Source organism: Suncus etruscus, chromosome 7, assembly GCF_024139225.1.
Source record: "Suncus etruscus isolate mSunEtr1 chromosome 7, mSunEtr1.pri.cur, whole genome shotgun sequence".
Classification (NCBI taxonomy): domain Eukaryota; kingdom Metazoa; phylum Chordata; class Mammalia; order Eulipotyphla; family Soricidae; genus Suncus; species Suncus etruscus.
The window spans coordinates 14398085-14421144 of record NC_064854.1 but is presented as its reverse complement, the minus strand read 5'-3'; the positions used below and the strand labels follow the sequence as shown (position 1 = coordinate 14421144).

At 41.7% G+C, this 23060-nt stretch overlaps 1 protein-coding gene across 6 annotated transcripts in view; it reads right to left on the bottom strand.

The window, feature by feature from the left end:
- The window catches only part of ZMYND11 (zinc finger MYND-type containing 11), a 93988-nt gene that overhangs the window by 3814 nt on the left and 67114 nt on the right, over window positions 1-23060 (bottom strand). For 4 of the 6 annotated variants that reach the window (XM_049776235.1, XM_049776234.1, XM_049776238.1 and 1 more), the window contains 10 exons: window positions 14157-14234; window positions 13440-13532; window positions 10969-11056; window positions 10530-10585; window positions 9315-9392; window positions 7843-7961; window positions 5033-5240; window positions 4387-4515; window positions 2673-2945; window positions 1951-2136 (listed from right to left, as the gene is read on the bottom strand). In XM_049776235.1, coding sequence (XP_049632192.1) covers window positions 1951-2136; window positions 2673-2945; window positions 4387-4515; window positions 5033-5240; window positions 7843-7961; window positions 9315-9392; window positions 10530-10585; window positions 10969-11056; window positions 13440-13532; window positions 14157-14234 — 1308 coding nt within the window. The remainder of the gene's footprint in view (window positions 1-1950; window positions 2137-2672; window positions 2946-4386; window positions 4516-5032; window positions 5241-7842; window positions 7962-9314; window positions 9393-10529; window positions 10586-10968; window positions 11057-13439; window positions 13533-14156; window positions 14235-23060) is intronic. The other 2 variants (XM_049776236.1, XM_049776239.1) reach the window with 1 other exon arrangement.

Genomic DNA, 23060 nt, shown 5'->3' with positions numbered 1-23060 from the left:
TCTTTTTTGGGTCACGCCAGCTATACTCAGGTTCCTCCTGGCTCTGCACTCAGGCATTACTCATGGAAGTCTCAGAGGATCATTTGGGGTGTTGAACCTGGGTAAGTCATGTGCAGGGCCAACACCCTACCAGCTGTACTGACTCTAGCCCTTAACCTCACATTTCTTTCTATGCCTCCACTCTCATTTACTCAATTTTTAGTACTCTTTGCAAGGATGAAAAAAAAAAGTTAGGGTTATCTGCATGTTCTGACCGTGAGCATATCTCAATTTCCACCTAGTGATTGTCAGATATTCTACTGAATTCTATATATACTAGGATTTCCTTTACTTACCTGCCATATGTTTACAAGTGTTTTTACTTTTCTCATAATGTTTACGTGTATTCCAATAATTTTCACAATGTAGTCTGGATAAAATGAAGAATGATGCTTTACAAAGTAGACCATTAACATTAAAATCACTTTTTATGGGCCAGAGTGATAGCACAGTGGTAGGGTATTTGCCTTGCCATGTGGCAAACCCAAGACAGGCCTAAGTTCGATTCCACGGAATCCCATATGGTCTCCAGAGCCTGCCAGGTTCGATTTCTGAGTGCAGAGCCAGGAGTAACCCCTGAGCACTGCCAGGTGTGGCTCCAAAATCAAAAATAACCTCCCCTCCAACAAACCACATTTTATGTAGCAAGGGAACCATAAGCAGAAATAAGTGAATAAAATGACATCAAACTAAAAAACAAATGCCAGTGATTAAAAACCCAGCACAGGATTGAGAAATGGGATTAACCCATAATTCTGCATTACACTTAACTCCATCGTGGTCCCTCAAATCATCTCCAAAATAAAAAGGCAACCTTGGGACTGGAGCAGTGGCGCAAATGGTAGGGCATCTGCCTTGCATGTGCTAACCTAGGACGGACCGCAGTTCGATCCCCCGGCATCCCATATTGTCCCCCAAGCCAGGAGCGACTTCTAAGTACATAGCCTGGAGTAACCCCTGAGCACCACTGGGTGTGACCCAAAACCAAACCAAACCAAAGGCAAAAGGCAATCTTAACTGGAAAAGCTATTTCCAACAGGGGAGGGGAATTAGAGCCAAAAGACTCACAATTTAAGAAACCAAGTAAATATGAGCAATGTGAAAAACTACTTCTACACACTGAAAAGATGAAAAACAATGCTTAACATTCATTATGTGTCATCTGGGAAAGGTAAATCCAATACCACAATGAGATACATCACAGCTGTGAGAATGTAAATGTTTTCAGACACGATGGGAGATGGGATGGAAAACCCTTAAACTAAAAATAGTAAGCAAATTACTATAAATGAATAGAAAAATAAAAATCTGGGGCCAGAGAGAGAGCATGGAGTTAAGGCGTTTGCCTTGCATGCAGAAGGATGGTGGTTCAAATCCCGGCATCCCATATGGTCCCCCAAGCCTGCCAGGGGTGATTTCTGAGCATAGAGCCAGGAGTAACCCCCGAATGCTGCCGGGTGTGACCCGAAAAACAAACAAACAAACACCCAACCTAGAGTAAACTGTGATCTACATATTCAGAAGAATCTAATCCATGTGGGTAGGAAGACAATGGAAAATGAACGAACCTTCTGATTAGGTTTCTGAGCCAGTGAGATGTTACTTGCTGTCATTACTAATCTACTATATGGTTATTCAGAGCAGCAAAGTCTGAAAATCCTTAATCTGTGACTGTGATTTCAATATTACTAACCAGAAATTACTGATATTACTTACCAAGCAAAAGTAATTTATGGAAAAGTTAACAAAATCCAGAGCAATAATCGAATTGAAGGATAATAGGGACTTTTAATAAACTTCACTTTAAAATTAAAGCTCACATCTTTGTATTTGAGCTTATGAGATTTGCTTTTACTGTACCTGAGGCATAAGCTCCAGTCAGTAATCACTCTAAGAAAATATGGTATTTACCCACTGCTTCTTCTTGGTCTGAGAAATCAGCTGTTTGTGCTGTGTCGCTAGTTTCTTGATCTCTTCTACAAACTCTTCTTTACACTTTTCCTTTACTTGCTTACACTTTCTGTCGATCTCTCCCTGCATATTGGCTACAGCTTTATTTACAGCTTGTCTTTTTTCTTCTTCCATTTCAGAACGCAGCTGAAACAAACAAAACTCAGTAGATTGAATTGCAATTTCTATCTAAACAATATAACTCTGCTGTTTATTGCACCGAGAGCTGAAAGGCATTTTTTGGTGAAAAAAACGCACCTTTTGTTTTCTTTAGTACCTAGTTTTGCAAACTGTGGTCCAAACCATACATAATAGAATATGAAATCATGGAAATTTTTTTTATGTTTTAAACTAATTTAGTGATTATATCAATTTGATTTCTATACCTATTTTTATATACCCATATATCCAGCATGACGTAAAAATTAAGTTTACAAAGCCCTGAGATAGGAAATAGGAGTGCCTTAAAGTAAATGAAATAACCAACCCAAGCTGGGTAACTGTCAAATATGGTTTGCACCAAGAGACTATCTTTATTAGTTTAAAGACTGTAAATTATTATATTCCTTGTATATTCCTAGTTTTAAAAATGGGCCACGTGGTTTATAGATGAGAGAGAGAGAAGCCAGACTGTGTAGAAGATAGATTCTTTCCTCATATCTGGGTGCCAGGCGCTACTTTACCTTTTCCAGAGCTTCTCGTACGACTCTCTCAGTTTCTCGCTTATGATCAGACTTCATTCTGTCTTTAAAGTCATTGAAGATTTTGGTGTATTTGTCGTGGCACATGCTTTGACATACTCCATCACTGGTGGTTTGGGTGCTTCGATGCAGCATTCTGGGTGAAGAGGCACTTAACTTCTTGGTCTGAGTTGACACTGAGACTTTTTCGATTGGCTGAGGCATTGTGGGAATTTCCTGGCTAGAACTCACTGCTTCAGTTTCAGGCTCTGGCTCCTAAAAGTAAGGAAAATACTTAGATCTATAAAGCGCAGAATTTACTAGTTCAAGAATATCTTTTATTAGGATAATAAATAAATATAAATTGCTAGTTAAAATACAATTGGGACCATAAAGATAGTACAGGAGTTAGGGCACTTGCTTCGCATTTTGCCAACCCTAATTTGATCCTGGTGCTGCTGGGTATATAAGATGATAAATACTAGTTGGAGAAATATCTCCTTGGGTTGATATATATATATGAGGGCCCCACATCACTCAGTCCCATGAATACCACTAGATGATACTCAACCCTATCCCAATACCAAAATTAGATGGTAAATTCTATTTGTATTTTTACTACAAATATTTTCAATTTTAAGCCATAGCAATTAATAATAAGCATTCTAATAACATAAACTCATAACTTATTAATGCTATAATTTTAACTGTGAATTTATAAGTCATAAAACATGAAATTAGCATGAATTTAAAAGTCACTTCTCTGATATTACAACCCCCAAGTTTTCATCATTAAATATGTATTTAGACAATGTCCAGATTGAAACATGTGCATGGGGCTAGAGAGATCGATCGTACAGTAGTATAGTGGGTAAGGTGGTTGCTTAACCAGGTTTGATCCCTGGCACCACGAATGGTTCCAAAACAAAATAAATGTTTGACTAATTGGGACTGGAGCGATAGTATAGCAGTTGCATGCAACTGACCCAGGTTCAATCCCTGGCATCCCATGTAACCCATCCTGAGCACCACTGAGTGCAGAGCCAAGAATAATCTCTGAGCAATGCTGGGTGTACATGTTATTCTAATTGGATAGAGATTCTCTTAATAAAGCTGAAATTTGTGGACAAATATTTAGAAGATAATTATTCACAAATAATTTGTGTGTGTGTGTGTGTGTGTGTGTGTGTGTGTGTTTTGGGTCACACCCAGCAGTGCTCAGGGGTTATTCCTGGCTCCAGGCTCAGAAATTGCTCCTGGCAGGCATGGGGGACCGTATGGGACACCGGGATTCGAACTGATGACCTTCTGCATGAAAGGCAAACGCCTTACCTCCATGCTATCTCTCCAGCCCCACAAATAAAATATTTTACATCTAAAATTAAAATGAGAGGACCTGATACTTAGCTAGCGCCAAAGGTGGGGCACATGCTTAACATGTGCAAGATGCTGAGTTGGATCCCCTAAGCACTACCAAGTGTGGCCCCACTAAAAACTACTTAATGGTAACAGTACTGCTATGAGAAAACTCAATTCTAAGAAATAACAACTCAATGCCTTTCAACTAAGCCAGATTTTGGCCAGTGGTGGCTTAAGTGGTTTGGACTCTCTGAGCTGTCTCAGCAGATGAGAACAGCAAGGGCAGGAGCCTGGGGTCAACCTTGGTTGATATTATTTGATGACAGTGCATTTCACAAGTATCTGTGAATTTAAGTACCTTGATTTGGAAAAAATTTCCTTTAATTGCCACCTGGACACTGCAAGGCAGGCGACTTACTTCTTTTTTGGGTTCCACACTTTGATTCCGTCGTCCTTTCTTTGCTCTTGGTTCTTGAGTGACCTTTAGCTGAAGGCATCACAAAAATAACAGCTTGTTATTTAGATACTAGGAAACTCCTCTATTGAAGATGCCAGCACAGGCCCTCAAATGAGATGGGATTTGCTCCATTTTTAATCAGCTCATTCAAAACCACGAAGCTACCACTTACCGACTGTTCACTTCAGGACGGACAGCCAGAAGTATAGATATAGCAGGCCTGGGCCAGGGACCAATGTGCTTGCTCTGCCTTCACACAGCAGGCATGGCCTGGGCCAGGTTTTTCTGGTTGTTTTTTCGGATCGGTTCTGATTCCTTTGGCTGACTCTTATACAAAGGGATAGGAGACCAGGGAGATATGCTTTGCCTATGGCAGGTTTGTTCTTAATCCCTGAGACCACAGACTCCCCTGGTACTGTCGGGGAGCACGCTCAAGTACAAGCCAAGTATGGCCCCAAAGCCAAAATCAAAAGGAGGGCGAGATCAGAATCTCCTCATTACAATGAGACATGCACTTACCTCACACTTGAATGAAGTTTTCACTCACCTGCTCATTACTGGTAGAAGAGATGCTGGATTCTGCTTCCTCCTCACCTCGGTCCTCATTCTTAGACTTCCAGAATCTTCCTTCTCGAAGGAAACGCTGATGCAGCTCCAGTTCATCACAGGCTTTTTTCCAACCCATGCTGCGCTTCACATGTAGCCGGTGGACATTTACTGTGATGTCCTGAATGTTTTCAGAGGGGATCCAGGCCCTGTGGGAAGAAATAAAGGTAGTCAGAAGGTTCTAAACCGTCAGTGAGATTTTATGCACAGAAAATTCTGATTTACTGAGGCTATTCTGTATGAATAGAAATTCAATTTATCAAGTAAGAGATAGGTGAGGTGATTTTTTTTTTTTTTTTAGTCATCAGCATTCTCAAACTGCTCACATTATTTTCATCCATTTCCATCCTACCTACACACCAACCCACTGAGCTCCCTGGTCCAGATTCCATTTTGTAAAAGTATCACTGTTACCTAATCCAGCATTCCTCAACTAGGGGGCCACAGTCAGAAAAAGTTTGAGGAATACTGATCTACTAGAAAGAAAAAGGAAAGAAAATGATTCAGTATTTAAGTCTGTCTAATAATTGGACCAGAGTCAGGACAGAAGGTAGAGTGCATGCCTTGCATGTAGCCAACTCGGGTTAGATCCCCAGCATTGCTGGGTGTGGCCTCCAAACAGCAGCAAAATAAAGCCTAATAAAAGAGAAGGGCTCTATCTGTATGCAAATCTGCTAATCTAGCTGTATTGACTCTACACAGCCTAAGATGGATGAGCAATCTGAAAAGGGCATATGAATGCATTCAACCCACTGCCCCCCAAATTTCCCACCAGCTCTTCCTGGTCTGAGCCACCCAAATACACACACACTAACATGGTCAGGCCTTTACAGTTGCCTTTTCCCTCTGGCATAAAACCCTTCCTGTCCTGCAAAATTCACTTCAGTGCACTTTTATCTTCTTTTAGAAGCTGTAAGCTGCTTGTTAATCAGGGTGAGACTAGTATGTTCTTGACTCATCCAAAGTCTTTTATTTTGGGGAGCGTATGGGGGTGGAGAAGAAATGGGTTACACCTAATAATGTTTGGGGGAATATTTAATGCTGAGGATCAGACCTATGTGTAAGTCAAGCTCCTTTATTTACCCTTGTACTATCTCTCTAGTCCCCAAACCATTTGCTGAAAGTTGTTGCTGTGACTTGTTTCTTTGGCTTTTGGGCCATAACTGGAAGGGTTCAGAACACTATATGGGAAGTTGGGGATCAAATCATGGGTCAGCCACGTGCACAGCAAGCACCCTACCTGTTCTACTATCTCTCTGGTCCTTTGTTGCTCATTTATATTTAAAAACAGAGAGACAACTGAGAAAGACTTGTTGGTATTTACATCTCAAATGTAAACCCTTTAATACCACTAACCTAGAAATAAAAATGATTCTGCAAGTCTTTTTTGGTATGAAGATTAATGAAAACTTGCTCTAATGGCTTATATGGGCCATTTCTTCCAGGTATATAACAAGTTGCTTAAGTATAATTTTTATAGGATATATTCCTCAAATTGAGTACTGTATAGTAGGGTCCAATTTTTAAGGCTTAACTTTACCAAGCACTCATTTTAAAGATTTCAGAGCACATGGGAAATTGAAACAAACTGAATATGCAATACTGAGCATGGATGATAAAAATTACCGCTTAGCAGTCTTACAATGGACAATCATTTTATATTAAATTATGGTCTCATTATTTAATGTCTCTTGTCAGTGAGCAACCATTGATCTATGGAAAAACAATCACTTCTGAAATTTACAATATTCATATATTTCTTGTAAATAAATGACTAAGAAAACCCTCATGGTTCGGGTTCAGGTGGGTGCCTTTAAAATGAACGACCTTTGTTCCTTTTCTAGCACCACAAGGTGCTGAGCACTGAGCCAGGAATACTACTGCCAGGTGTGGCTCAACTCTACCACTCTAAGCAATAAACACTAGGGGGCTGAATGAAGCCCTTCATTCGTAGCATCTTTGCCCTAATAACTGCACAGGTCCTCATCATCCTCTAGGCACGAAGAGATGCTCCATATGGTCAGTATGACACTTGCAGTATGATTTGGAAATCATGTTAAGTTCCTTCAATCATTTTTCCTTCTTTACTGACATCACAAAGCAGCAGCAGCAGCAGCTATAACTTTGTAGTCCTATGTCATAGCAGCTATTACATGGAATACTTAAAGATGCAAAGTAACTTTATAGTAACAGTTTTTAGACTTAGGACACACATAATAAAAATACATTTGAGTACTGCTGTGTCAAGCTCCCAATAACAGAAGCTCTAGTCTAGATGGTACATAGCACCTTACAAATATATGCACACAGAAGATATTAAGATCATAAAGAAACTGCACTTACTCCACAAAGTGAGACTCCTCCACCCCATGTCCATCCCCATGCCAGGATACAAACCCAGAGCCTTGTGTGTGAGAGCATGCGTACCCCCAGTTCCAAGGTGCTAACTCTTGTCCAGGGTTAGTAACGAAACCCTACAGGTGGCTGGCATTACAAACCTATGAAAATGGACAAATCATGGATTTTGAACCTGACTTCTGGATTCAACAAGTCAGTTGTTGAAATTGTTTTGTTCTGAAAATGTAAAGAACATCTGAAATGTCCCTAGCCATCTATAATTTGTTGAAACCACTGCCTCGTCACATGACATGCTGCTTTAGGTTAGTGTTTCTAATGTACCAGAAAGCTGGTACAACTAGGTTTCCCATCAGAACCCCTAATTTATACAGCTGCGCATTCACTGCAGGTTACCTTTGGTGGTGGTGACCAAAGAAGCGGACGTCGACCTGATTGTCCTCTTTCTGCATGACTTTGGCTGGCCAGAATCCAAAACCTTTCATTTTAGCCCAAACCAGTTCATGATTAGGTATCTGGAAATAAAATATATGAACATGACATTTGATCTTCAAATATATCATTAACATTTAACTATTTAGGCTGGCATAACACACTCCTCTGTGGATTCTGTGCCAAACCAACAGTGCTCAAGAGGCCAAACCCTGGCCTCCTGCATTGCCAAGTAGGCTCTCAGCTCACTGAGTTGCATCTCTTTTTTTTCTCAAAAAAACTCATGAATATGTAACTTCTCTCTACAGAGACTGATTTTTGCATCTCCAAAACACATTTAAATTGGGGTGCTTTGGCGTGCGTGCACCCAAATCAGCAGACCTGAGTACTGATAGAGCACCATCTACCCAGGTCCAAATTAAGATTTGCATGTAAGTAGCAACATGAGGACTAGAGAGACAGTACAGTAAGAAAATACTTGCAGATCCTGGTTCCAATACCCAGTACACCACATGTGGTTCCCCTCCAACCTCCCATCCTCCCAAATTAAAGTAGCAACACAACTTTTTATTTCTTACAAGGTACAGGAAAACCATTTGTCTGAAAGCCTCTCTCTTTGGAATTAAGATCCCTCGAAGCCAAGGACCAAGTGATTATCAGTGGCAGAGAGAACACCAACTTCACTAAATGTGTAGTCTGACAGCCTGTTAGAAATGGAGGATATCAGCCCCTGGTCTGACTTACCAAACCCTGGTGGACTTGAGAAGCACAGTAACCCTCTCGTAGAAAAGTTTCTCTCAGGTGCCACTATGTGGCACTCATCTGTCAGGACCCTTGGAAATCATGTCATTTTAGGAAAAACTATACAGTTTGAGACATATACAAAGCTTTAGATTTCTTGTAAAATCAGTAGCCAGGGGCCAGGGAGCTCTAAGGGCCAGGCACAAGGGAACCTTCGGTTCCAGCCCCAAGGGGTTGGGGGAAACAACAGTATGGCCACAGTCCTGAGCACTCAATTGTCCAGTTGTTAAGACTGGTCCCTGGGCCCCATGCCCTTAGGAAGCCCCCAAATAAAAGCAAAGATTTATTTTATTAGGGTACCCAATGTTTATTCTAAAAGTGTTTCTCATTATAACATAATATATGGCTGCAATCCCTTTCCCCCCCATGTTTTGGGTTGTTGGGGCTAACCCCAGCATGGTGATTCTGGGATTGATAGGGTGGGGGTAGGAAAAAACCCAAACCCATGTCTCCTGCACGAAAAACGTGCACTCCAGCCCTTTGAGCCGTGTTTCAGTCTTTATACTCATTAAAACCATATACACTCTGTATAACACAAAAACATTTACAAGGGCTTTCAAACTAAGCAAACTGGAAATAATATTCCTTAAACAGTACTTCACCCAACTTATGAGGTAAAAAATTCTTTCACATACACAAGGATAGCAGAACCAATTGTCAGGACGAGCATTTGACAAATAAAAGCAGTTCTTGCAAAGCTGTAGTTCATCCAGCTGAAAAAGAGAAGCAACTATCTTAGTCTATAGAACATATATGCTAAACACTATATCCATGTAAACTGTCATGTCCAGTTTTGATTTTCACCCTTGATAAACAACCCTGGAAGAGCCCATCACTTTCCCGTGTGCTCCCACACAGCCTGTGAGTAGAGGACAAGTGCTCTCTACTTTCTGCCTCACTGGGCTTCTCACTGTCTAACACTTAGACCCAATGCTACGGCTTCAGATAATCTTGCTACCCCCACCACAGTCAGCAGGCTGGAGGGACAGAGAGAGTCCCGCAGTTGTGGTTTATTTTGTTTTTGTTTTGGGACCACATCCAGCAGGCTTGAGGACCTTATGGGGTGCCTGGGATTGAACCGGGGTCTTCACATGCAAGTTACCCACTGTAGTACTGTTCTGCCACTGTCTTGTTCCGACAACTTTCAAGAAATGAGTTTGGGGGCCCAGAGAAATCGTATAGCAACTAGAACACTTGTCTTGCATATGGCCAACCTGGGTCCTATCCTCAGTGCTCTCTATATGGTCTCCCAAGTTCCTGCCAGGAGTGATCCCTGAGTATAGTGCCAGGATTAAGTCCTTAACACTGTCTGTCCCAAAACAAAAATATTTTGTCTGGGTTTTTTGGTATGCATTCTTTTCAAATTTCCCTCTTCAGATTTCAGTTCTATGACTAGAAAGCTAGAACCTCGTATGGCATCTTAATCTTCCTAACAAATTTCATGACACACAGCAGATACTCAGTATTATTTAAATAACAAACTTAAAACGAATCCAGGAAACAAAACTTAAGTTTCTATCCATGCAGATACTTTTTGCAAGGTTACAGGTATTTCAGGAAAAACAGACTACTAAAAAAAAAAAGCCTCCCTTAAAGATGTATTTTAGAGGCTGCAGCGATAGCTCAGTATGCTGGAGCACATGCTTTGCAAGTAGTTAAGTACCTGATAGCCATGCTTCCCACCCCACCCCCCAACACTTACTCCAGCACTACCTGGTCACAACCCTCCCACCCCAATACCATTTGGCTATAGTACAAAAATGAAAAGAAAAATTTCACTTAGTTTAGTCTAATAAGAAACGAAGTCAAAGAGCAGACTCAAGGCATCCACACAGACCACAGCAATGTACCTCGTGACATGTATCCTTGTACAGCATCCTTGCCATGTCAGCCTGCTCGCTGTCCGCTGGAATAAAAACCAGATCATCTGTCACCAACAACCCAGTCACGTTATGAAATGAATGCAGGCAGCTGTGTTTTCTTAAGTCTGACACAAATGTGGGCGTAATCATCTGAATTTTGAAACAAAATCTAGCAAAATAAAATCCAGAGGGAGCGTTTGTTTTGATCTAACACAACACAAATTTTTTACAAACAAGACTCCTGATGCCTTTGAATGATGGCCAGTCAATTCTACAAGCTCTCACTATACCACCAAGCACTTCCAGTCCAAGACCTAAAATTACGTGCATACTTTTTAATGTAATGTGCTTATAGACAGGATTTCTCACTCTAATGGGAAATGGACATGGTATGAAAGATGCATACGAAAGAAAAAAAATATTCAACCTCCATAGAAAATCACTGTGTTGTGCAGAAGCAGCTGAGCATCAGCTTTGAACTCCTCATAGCTTCGGTATTTCCCTTCATTCACTTTCTGCAGAGGGCAAAACAAATGGCAAATAGGAACTAGTGAAATTGAGTGCATTAGAGGAAAAGGGTTAGAGTGTAGGGCACAGCAGTTTTCCAGAATGGCATCATAACTTCTCTTGCGACTCACAGCTCCATCGTCAGTTTACTGTGGCAGATGAGAGATCCTTCGCACTGACTTACAAGCGCATTCTGCAGCCTGAATGTCTGTGAAGTGGACAAAAGCTGCTATGGAGTTTGTAGATGAAGTAAACTGATCATCACGGTTTCTGAGACCACAGCTACATACTTACCATTTTTGTAACACAGGAAAGTAAAAAAATAGAACTGTTGGCAGGCCAGAGCAATGGTACAGTGGGGAGGCTACTTGCCTTGCATACAGCCAACCCAGTTGGATCCCAGTTAACCCAGGTGGTCCCCAAGCCTCTCCAGGAGTGAGTTCTGAGGGCAGAGCCAGGGGTAGTAAGCCCTGAGGACAGCTGGGTGTGGCCCAAACAAATAAACCCGTGAAAGAACTGTTAGCTACTGTGACTTTCTATAAAAAAGATGCACATCTCTAACTCATAGGTAAAATAAAGTCCTCTAGGCAACAAGTAAAGTTGGGCTTTCTCTTATACTGGAATAATAAGTACAAAGGATTCCTTTTAATTGTGAAAAAAAGATTTCAGAGGAAACCTGAAGGATTTTGTAGTGGGAAAATAGAGGTAATATTCTGTATGAGAGAGATGACAAAGTTACAAGCAATATTTTTTTTGTTTTTTTTTTTTTTGGGCCACACCTGGTGACGCTGAGGGGTTACTCCTGGCTATGTACTCAGAAGTCGCTCCTGGCTTGGGGGATCATATGGGACACCGGGGGATTGAACCACGGTCCGTCCTAGGCTACAACTGGCAAAGCAGACAGACACCTTACCTCTAGTGCCACCACCCGGCCCTGCAATATTTTCTTATCCTGGTGGTGATACTTTCAGGAACTCTGCTTAAAAATAGGCATGTTGGGGCCGGGCGGTGGCGCTCGAGGTAAGGTGCCTGCCTTACCTGCGCTAGCCTAGGAGACGGACCGCGGTTCGATCCCCCGGCGTCCCATATGGTCCCCCAAGCCAGGAGCGACTTCTGAGCGCATAGCCAGGAGTAACCCCTGAGCGTCACCGGGTGTGGCCCAAAAACCAAAAAAAAAAAAAAAAAAAAAAAAAAAAAAAAAAAATAGGCATGCTAACATCTCTATACAATAGTTAAGAACCTACTTAACCTCAGTCTGATGCCTTTTATCTTAGTCCCAGAGATCAGATGAAGACAGAGTCTGTCTGGTGCCCTAAATCATGTGCAATGCTCAACCCTCACATGCTCTGTCTGAGATCTGGTTGCACACCCCAGCCTCCTTTATTGGCTCTGGCTATTAGCACCAGGAGAGTTTGTTTTCATGAGGACTGTGAGTGCCTGAGAGCATCAGGATCACATATTTGTCTTTCTTTTCTATTCAGTTAGTGCCCTCCAGGGATCAGAAGGCTAGAGGGCTAGTGGCACCTCTGGAAGGAGCAAGCAGACAGTAAAGGAAGAAGGTTAGGAAGGGCAGCTGTTTTTTTTTTTTTTTTTTTTTTTTTTTTTGGGGTTTCTGGGTCACACCCAGAAGCGCTCAAGGGTTCCTCCTGGCTCTATACTCAGAAATCGTCCCTGGCAGGCACAGGGGACCATATGGGATGCCAGGATTTGAACCACCGTCCTTCTTTTTTTTGTTTTGTTTTTTGTTTTTTTTTTTTGCTTTTTTTGTTTTTGGGTCACACCCAGTGACGCTCAGGGGTTACTCCTGGCTATGTGCTCAGAAGTCGCTCCTGGCTTGGGGGACCATATGGGACGCCGGGGGATCAAACCGCGGTCCATCCAAGGCTAGCGCAGGCAAGGCAGGCACCTTACCTCTAGCGCCACCGCCCGGCCCCTGAACCACCGTCCTTCTGCATGAAATGCAAACGCCTTACCTCCATGCTATCTCTTCTGCCCAGTTCTTAACTGTTTTAATTACAAATATTCTGGTTACAATCTTTGTTCTGTTGGAGTTCCTTTTCATTCCCTCCTCAAGACTGCATGCAGGCCAGTTCTATGCTCTCAGTTTCCCTTGAGATGAAATCCAAAGCACTACTGGTCAAACGAAACAGGAAATCCTGTATCTGAAATATTTGCTCCATCAGCCTACAGTACGCTGTTCCTAACCAACCAGTTTACAGAGTCTACAGCTTGCTTAAAAGCAGGCGTTCTAAAAAATGGCACATCATGCTCTGGTGACACATGGCTCAGACGGAATGAGTGGCTGCAGGAAGTCGGGGCCGGGTTGTGGCAGGACCCAAACTCAGAAGCAGCATCAGGACCGCAACAGCAGCAGGGGCAGTGGTGCTTTACCTCCTGGATGGTGGGGACATCGACCGCAGAGTGCACCAGCCTTCTGTACATTGGGTGTTTGCCATCCTTTCCCTTTTTATTAAGGTCTATGGCCTGAAATAGTCAGTAGAGACATAAATTTTAAAGGTGGTCAAGACCAGCAAGATGCATTTGAACTACATAATATAACGAGGCATTATTTACGGCTTCGGAACAGTTCCTGTATTTTTCTTACCATAAGACTCAACACCCCCCACTCCCACCCAATCTTATGGAGCAAATGCCTCCTGGAGCTGAAGCCTGAGTGCAGGGGAGGAGAGCATCTAAAAACTATGTGTATCTTATGGTCAGGTGCATCTTATAGAGCAAAAAATATGGTACTTTGGAAAATTCTGTCACATTTATAAATGTCAAGTGTTCCAATGCTGTTTAAGAAATGCCTATATCAAAAAAATAGCCTATATCAAAAAGCAAACCAAAAAAATAAAATTTTTTTTGGGTCACACCTGGCATCACTCAGGGGACCATATGGGATGCCAGGATTTGAACCACCGTCTTTCTGAATGCAAGGCAAACACCCTACCTCCATGCTATCTCTCCGGTCCCTAATTTTTTAAAGCAGTTTCCCCTTCCTCCTGCTCTAAAAATAAATATCTGAGTCATTAATCTATGAAGAATGAAGCAGAGCTGACACGTATCAGGGGAGATTCTGAAACACTTCCTCCCCCCCAGACTCACCCTCTCTTTCATGCGGGAGACAATGAACCTCAGGTATGTACTCATCTCCTGTTTATTTGTGTTTTTCTTCTTGATGCTCTGTTAAAAACAGAAAAGGCTAGATATAAAATCTAATCACTTAATGCCTATATTCATGCAAAAGACTTCTATATATAAAATTATAGTGCATAAATCAGAGAACTCTGAAAATTGCTTAGCCAAAAAAAAAACCAAAACATTTACTATAATAGGTGAAACTTGAAACTATATTGAACCAGCATCCCTTCAGACATTTGTATTTGTTTTGTTTTTCTCTATTTAGTACTTTAAAACTCCAATCAGTTTTTCTATGAAAGGAAATGATGACAAGAATGATGATGTAATGACAGTGATGATGCAATCAGTTATTTTACTAAAACCCTCAAAATCTAAAGTCTTTTACAGAACATTTAAATATGGAATGGTGACTTTAAATGTGACCATCTTTGCTCAAAGGGTCATTAAAAGTGTGTGGATCCACTCAGTGGGGACTATTTTGCATCAGCCTCCTGTGAAAGTTAACTGGTTCTTCACTTCCTTTCTCCCAGAATCTCCATGTTAGGAAAAAAGGGCAGGGTTCTATCTCTAAGGATGACAAACATTCTTATTTCCTCATGGGGAAGTAAACTAGGATTATGCTCACTTGCCAGAAGATCCCCTGTAGCAGACTGAGCTAGCTGAACCGCTGTCTAATCGAGGCTTGATCTTGCATTCTCTCCTCAGTGGCACTGTTTACTCCCCCAAAGAGCATGGCACACAGGAAGTAATCTCAAAAACTGTGTTTTCCCGAGGTGTGTGGGAATGATGTGGGGGTAGATGGGTAGGAGCCTCAGATACAACTGGGAGGTACCTTCTGTTTGTTCACTTGCTTGTTTAAAAGAGATAGATTTCCAGGGGGCACTGAGTGATTTTTCCCCCCGAGAAAGGGGTGGTAGGCCAAATAAATTTGGGATTCTCTGCTATAGAAATGTTTCTTGTCTATCTAAGAATATTGTGCTAGGATTCAAGCAAACTGATTACAGAAGCCTATCACATTAAAACATCAGAGTAAGACCTGGAAAAATACCATCTTAGTTGGAAGAATCGTTTCATGTTCAAGAGCTGCCTTTCATCTCCTCCTCATCTGGCCTCTGGCAATACACAGACAACATCAATATACCTCTCTGTACTCAACTTGACATTAAGATCTTTGCACAGCTTTTGAATTTATGCCAATGTAAGAACAGGTTTTCCAATTGCCAGACCCTAAACTGATGGAACTTCTAGAAAAAAAGCACTGGACTTCACCCTATGGGCATTTCTGGGGAAGGCCTTGTTGTCCACATTGTTTATTCAGTCATTCAACTTTTACTTACTCTCAGAAAGTGATCAGTGTCACAGAGGTAAAGCATTCAGAATGCAATGGTATTTCTTAGATTCCAGGGTTATAACTTTGCTAATAACATTCAAGTAGCATGTGAATTTTCGTTTCTAACGAGGTCCCAGAGACTTATGCATACCAATTCCTAAGAACTGGTAAGAATTGGTGTAATCAGAGAGCAGATATGACTGCTTGTTCCTCATCCGGAAAATTGCACAGAAAAAGAGCAGAGGGAGCAACCAGTGGATGAAAAAGCACAGCCAGCTCTGTGTTTGGAATCCTGTTCTTGACAGCTCAGGTGTGGCATTCTGAACTGAAGCAACAGTTAATGAACTCAGAAACAGGGAAGGGAACAGTCACCAGGTAAAGAGGGCTAAGAAGTCTGCCCTCTTTAAGTAAGGTATGCTTTTGGGAAAAACCTACATTCCCTTAAAGAGTCAGGAAAGGAAAAGCAAATGTTTCTAGCTACTTGATCTGTAGTTATAGTACATGCTAATGCCAAACACTTAGAAGCACAACAAAAGCGGCTGCTCTCTAACATCTGATCATTAAATCACAAATCAGTAAATTCACACATAATAGCCAACTGTTTCAGGTTAGAAGTTGTGGAATTCTATTTCTTTTTTTTTTTTTTTTTTTTTTTTTTTGTGGTTTTTAGGTCACACCCGGCAGTGCTCAGGGGTTATTCCTGGCTCCAGGCTCAGAAATTGCTCCTGGCAGGCACGGGGGACCATATGGGACGCCGGGATTCAAACCGATGACCTCCTGCATGAAAGGCAAACACCTTACCTCCATGCTATCTCTCCGGCCCCGGAATTCTATTTCTTTGTGAATCATGGCTTTCCTCATAGCATTACTCCAGGAAACTGTAACCAACACCTGCTAAAATGGAACTGTAACTAACAGGCACAGATACTGTGTGGGATGAAGACGCTCTCTCTCTCTCTGGGTCTTCCTTAACTACCTCAAACTCAGCATGATCTAACTATCAACTTACAAAGAATTTCACTATTAGGTCACAACTAAGCTCTTGCTTTTAAAAGAGCCTTAAGAAAATTAAGGCAGTTTCTCTATGGGCAAACTCTGCAGTGCTAGAAACGGAATATCACTACAGCTAAAACACTCCAACTGCTAGTTCTCTCTGAGAAATGGAACAGGAAACCCTAATGCTCAAGTTTAGGGAATTTCTGATGAAAATGTCAGGTTTGAGTAGAGGGCTATTTCTAGTTTTTATGAACAAGGATGTTATATGTGCTCACAATACTTTAATTTTGTATGCTTAAATATATACATATATATTTAATTTTGGTTTCTGGGCTATACCATCAATACTTAGAAGTTACTCCTGGTGGTGCTTGGGGACCGACCATATGGGATACCAGGGTTGAACCAGGCAATGCCCTACCTGCTGCATTATCACTCTGACCCCATACGCTTAAATATTTTGAGTAAATTGATCATTTAGGTAACGAAGTGCAGCAGCAATCTTTTCTTTTGGGAAAGACTCCAAATGCACAGAAACTTGGTCTAGCTTTCACAAAACTAAAGCAGGATGGAAACTTGATTTCATATCATGTTGAAATCAGCTTCAAGTCAAGGGTGCTTTGCTTCTATGTGTAATTAAATGTGATGACATGAGGCCTGGAAAAAATTGGTTCAGCAAAATGCAAAAGGACACAAGATTCCATATTACCTCATGGGCCACCCTTTCTCCTGAGTCCTCTCAGCTCAGACGCTCTCTGCTTATTAGCTTCCTGCATGACTGCAGGGGAATGTATTCCTCAAGTAACGAAGTACTACCAGATTCAGATGGCCCACACTTACGTGTTTATTGTTCTGTTTGAGCATTAGAAGCACCTGGAAAATCCTTTCAAAGCAGCATCAAGTCACAGAAAGAGAATAGGGACTAAGGCTCTTGCCTGCACATGACCAACCCTGGTTCCTGGCTGGAACCACATGTGGTTCCCTGAGTCCTACCAAGAGTGAACCCTAAGCATAGCAGCAGCAACAGCAGCCCTGAGCATCACTGGGTAGGGTACCTCCAAGCCCCCCCAAATAAAATTAGAATGCCAATGTCCATGTATATCAAGTTCTGAAACCGACATAACTTATCTTGGGCAGAAAACAATGGTTGCCAGAAGGGAGGCAAAAGTGGGATACAGGGGTCATGCCTGTGCCTCAGTGGAACCAGAGTTGAATGGGTAGTTCATTTGCCAGTTTAAGACTTGTGCAAAGTACTGCAAGGTAAATTCCACTCAAAGGGGAAGAAATCACTAATGTCTAAGTGCCCATCATGCCCAGTATTCTACTAAGATCAGTCTGGAAGTGGCATTTCCAGGTCATTTTCTAACATTGCAGTCCCGACAGTATCGCCACACAAGCAGTAGGGTGACTTCTGCTACTGTACTAATGAACACCTGCTGATGCCTCTTTAGAACACTTTTAATTCTACACCACCAGGGCTGGAGAGAGAGCACAGTGGGTAAGGAGCTTGTTTGATCCCTGGCATACCATTTGGTCCCCTTATGTATCTTCAGGATTAATTTCTGAGTGCACAGCCATAAGTAACTCCCGAGAATCCTCAGGCATCATGTCTGCCCCACACCCACCCCAAAATAAAAAGGGAAGTGAACCAACTAAATTCTGCAACTCTGTGGAGCCTTCCTTCTGTTGGACGACAGAAACTTAAAAGACATGTCATGCTGTGACCATTTACTGATTCTTTTCAGTTGCTCATTAGAAATGACAAGGGTCTGGATCATAAAGAACTTTCATAGTCAAGCTAATCTCTCTTTATTGACAGCCTCTTGGTAGCTTGTTCTTATTTCATCTTTTAAAATTATAGCCATCATCATCATCATTCTGATTTAGGGGCCATAATGGGCGATACTCACAGGCTACTCCCAGCTACCTACTTGGGGAACCATACAATGTTGGGGGTTTCCTCATGTAAAGCCTGCACTTCAGGCTCTTGAACAGTCTTCCTAGCCCTTAGCTTTATTTCTTACTGATGGCCCTATTTTAGTCTCAGGTGTCTCTGGGGACAACAAATGGAATTGCACTGATAAGGTAGGGCAAGAACTGAGATCCACACAAGCAAGCACATAGGTTGGGTAGTGGGCGTGGCCCCTCAGAATCAGAGGCCCGGCCTGGACTTAGGCAGCCAGGCAGCTGAGATGTATCATCCATCTGCTCCCACTCTGGCAGGGTGGGCTACAAAGCTTGTTCCATGAACTGAAGCAAACCAAATAGAGAACCACAACAGATAAAAACTCTCAGCAATTTGGAGGGACAAAAGTGTTTGCTATAAAATGTATTCACATGGGACTGAAGCTGGCAGGCTGCTCGCCCTACATGCCAGAGGAAGTATTCATAGATGTAGACTTTCTAAGACTTTCTAGTAATCAGTATTTCACAGAAAAAATGAACAGAGCACTGAGCTTCTGTTGCAGAGCTGTCCTTTGAGATGCCCACAGGTATGTGAATAAGGTATTAGGAGCTGCTAGCTGTGTCCCTGTTAGTGAAGTGTTTCTGTTGGTTCCTATCAGAAAAATCACATCACTAATGGCAACTTGAGAAATTGCTACCCTAAGTGAAAGAACAGCGTAACTGCTATTCCATTTGTAATATAAATAAGCACATAGCTCTTGACAAAAAAGTCAAAAAGGGGTCAGAGCGGTGGTACAAGCGGTAGGGCATTTGCCTTGCGCACGCTAACCTACAACGGACTGCGGATTGATCCCCCAGCGTCCCATATGGTCCCCCAAAGCCAGGAGCGATTTCTGAGTGTCACTGGGTGTGGCCCAAAACAAACAAACAGAAAAGAAAAAGTCAGAAAAAGCTACAAATCTTAAGGTTATTAAAAAAATTGGGGGGGGGGGAGTGGGGTATGGGTGACACCCAGTAGTGCTCCTTCCTGGCTCTGTGCTCAGGGACCACTCCTTGTGAGGTTCAGAGGACCATATGTGATGCCACGGATCAAACCTGGGTCAGCCACACAAGGCAAACACCCTAAATATTATTATACTATCTCGCTCTGGCCCCAGATTCAATTCTTTCCTTGGTATGGAAGAGTTATAATAAAGACCTCTTGTAAAGAAAATATATGGGCTGGAGAGATAGCATGGAGGTTAGGTGTTTGCCTTGCATGCAGAAGGACAGTAGTTCAAATCCCGGCATCCCATATAGTCTCCTAAGCCTGCCAGGAGCAACCCCGGAGCGCTGCTGGGTGTGACCCAAAAACCAAAAAAAGAAAAAAGAAAATATACAGTTTAGAATCCATCATGGTAAATGAAGCCCTTTAAATTTTGGTAAATATCTACAAATAATCAGAAATTTTCTATGGCATTACCAATATGGTTGCAACTATTTTCATTTTTACCACAGCGCTGAAAACAAAACACCTTACTCATGCTCACAAGGCATAAACTTAACCACCGAGTCACACCTCTCCCCCTCTTCCAATCCCTGCAACCATTTTATACATGGCAATAATCGTAGGCTGATGCTAATATATCTGCGGGTAAATTTTTGGAAAAATCTTGACAATCTTTTTTGTTTGTTTGTTTTGGGCCATACCAAGTTGTGCTCAGGTGTTACTCTGGGTGGGTTGGGGGACCATACAGGATGCCAGGAATCAAACCCAGGTTGGCCGTGTACAAGGCAAACACCCTGCCCACTATACTATAGGTCTGGCCCTCTGAACATCTTTTAGAGTAAGATAGTCTTAAACAAATTACCAATCATTGTTGGATAATAGCAAATCAGGTGTACAGTTGAGTGTCACAAACAGGTATACATCAAGGCAGCCACACTCACAGCCTTAGATAGATATCTTTGGCTAGAAGAGCAACTTTGGATTCTATCAAGGTGTATTAATAGCTGTTAGGGACAACAAATGTACTAATGTGAAGGGATAAAAAAGGAGTTCAGCATTAAATGGTTTGAAATTTTCAATGTTCTGAAAACTCTAATGACTCTACTTTTCATGATGCAGAAACATTTTAGCAGAAAATAAAATGGACACATTATTTCACAGACCACAGATCATATAATATAAACAGAACATGTAGCTGGAATTCACCAGATCCAAGTCCATGGTCAAGTAAGATAGATCTTCACACTTTCTGGAGATTCCCAATATTCAGAATACCTTTCCCAAAGTGAGTAATACCAGAGGTCAGTTTACAATGTCTGTGAATGGCCAGGTAGTAGTAAATATTCTTGACTCTTGAGAATTGTCTCACACTGCTCAACTCTGACTATCTGTCTGACTGTTTAGAAAAAGTGGCCAGAAATAACAAATACATTACACAGTGTGGCTATAGTTACACACTGGGATACTGAAATGGAATTATTTTGGGATCACAAAATACTATTATTCTTTTGATTTTTCTTCAGCTATTTAACAGAGTAAAACCCACCCTTAGCTCATGAGCTGCACAAGAAAAGGTGCTTGACTTGGTCTTGAGATGTAATTTGCCAACACCCAGGCCATTTCTGTGAAAGCAGCATCCACATAGTCTAATGGAGTGTTCCTTTGTCAGAGCCTTGTAGAGGATCAATTCAACAAGTATTACCTGAACTGAACTGATGGGAGACATAACCAACCAACTTCACTGTCTACGCAGAGTTTTCCATGCAGCTGAATTACACAGTAAGAGGCCTATTCAAAATGTGACTGGTATGCTTCTGGCCTATAAAACCCTGACAGGTAAATTCTAGAAATCTCTGATGGTCTCTGATAACAAAGATCTCACTTAGTGAGTTTATAATCAGAGGTACCGGCTGGCGAAGTGGATTCCCAATGCTCCTGCCCAAGGCAGACTGCTAAACTTGCATACACCACTTCTCTGATACAGGTGGTCTCTGCCGGAGAAACGTGGATCTGCAGATAAGTCACCTACATTAGTTTAAACATCAGGGGCTCCAAATTCTTTCTCCTCTACAACTTTTTGCAATCACGGAACAGAAAAAGAGTTTCTAAGAGTCTTATCTGCACCTATGCTGCCCGTGTTATTGTATGGACCTCTACAACCACTTGAAGCAATGGAATACAAAGAATTTCTAAGAAACCAAAAGATGTGAGACTTGAACAGAGATCTGGTAATGTGAAGTGATCTAAAGATCAGCCATTTCTCTGCCCAACACATTGTAACCGTATCAGCCCATCATGAATTCACTGTCCAGAACAATTTTCTAAAGACATACCCATGTTTGAATTGCTTATCTCCAGTACTAATGCAACGATCAAAGCATTGGCAAAGGGCACCCCTCCTGCCAGCAATGTGGCAGAACACTGGGGACATCCATTTCTGCCTTTAGACTCCCTTTACCCACATGAAGTCCTTACAGCTCCACCCCAAGTCTCCCACAGACTCAATCTACCTAGGAACAACCATCTACATTTGTATTTCTGGCATAGCTGTTTTAGTTTTTCTTTAAATATTTTTTAACTTAAAGGGACTTGAGCTTACTGAGCTCCCTTATGTTGTCACAAAGATGACTTTTGCTCATAGGCAATGGTTTTAGAACTCAGAAGATACTTCCAAATATGGAAGACCATCTTAAGAGACCAAGCTGATAGCACAGGGGGTAGGGTATTTGCTTTGTACGCAGCTGACCTAGGTTCTATCCCCGACATTCCATATGGTCCCCTGAACCTGCCAAGTGTGATTTCTGAGCAAAGAGCTGACCAGTTTCATTACACATGTAGTTTCAAAACCCCTAACTATATCCACAGTCACAAATAAATTGATCAAGTGAAAAACTGATCAAGAAAAAGGGACCTGTGTATAATAGCGCTTCACCATTCAAAAGTAAATGCATTTTGAGGGGAAACCTGAAATCCCTCAGTTATGGAGATTTGATAAAGGAATAGATGGTTTTACATCTACGATTTCTCCCCTTTCTCAGAAAACAGTGGCCTGTAAAGAAACGTGACCAAGACAGGCAGAATATATGCTCCAACGGAGTAAGCCTTTCTTTTTTTTTTTTCCTGAAAACCAGAGCTGTGTCTGTTTTGGGGTCATGCAATAAGTACTTTCTGCTCTCTACTTAATGAGGCTGACATCATGAATTGGAAGACAGTAAAAAGAAATAGTGCACTTGACAAATTCTTCAGTTCTATAATCTAGATAAATAGGTAAACTGACATTGTAGATAAATAGAAAGCCTTTCTTTTTATCTAGATTTAAGTTCTAACTATCTAATACAACAATCAACACTAAGTTCTTCTGACCAAAGTTTTATCATAATCGTCAAAGGAGGGGGGAGCCGGGCATTTGTCCCTGTCTGCTTGGGTCCCAAGTAGTTTGAGAGATCTACTTGGTTTCTGGGTCCCAGCTGGTGATGCACCAAATGTTATACCTAGCTCAATTCTTAGGGGTCACCCCATGCTCAGGAAGTGCTGGAGACAGAACTAGGCTTCATGGGTCTGCAGAACCTGTGTAGAATACTTTGAGCATTTTTTTAGACCTTCAGGTTTTATTTTTATTTTTTTATTTTATTTTTTTACTCAATGCTCC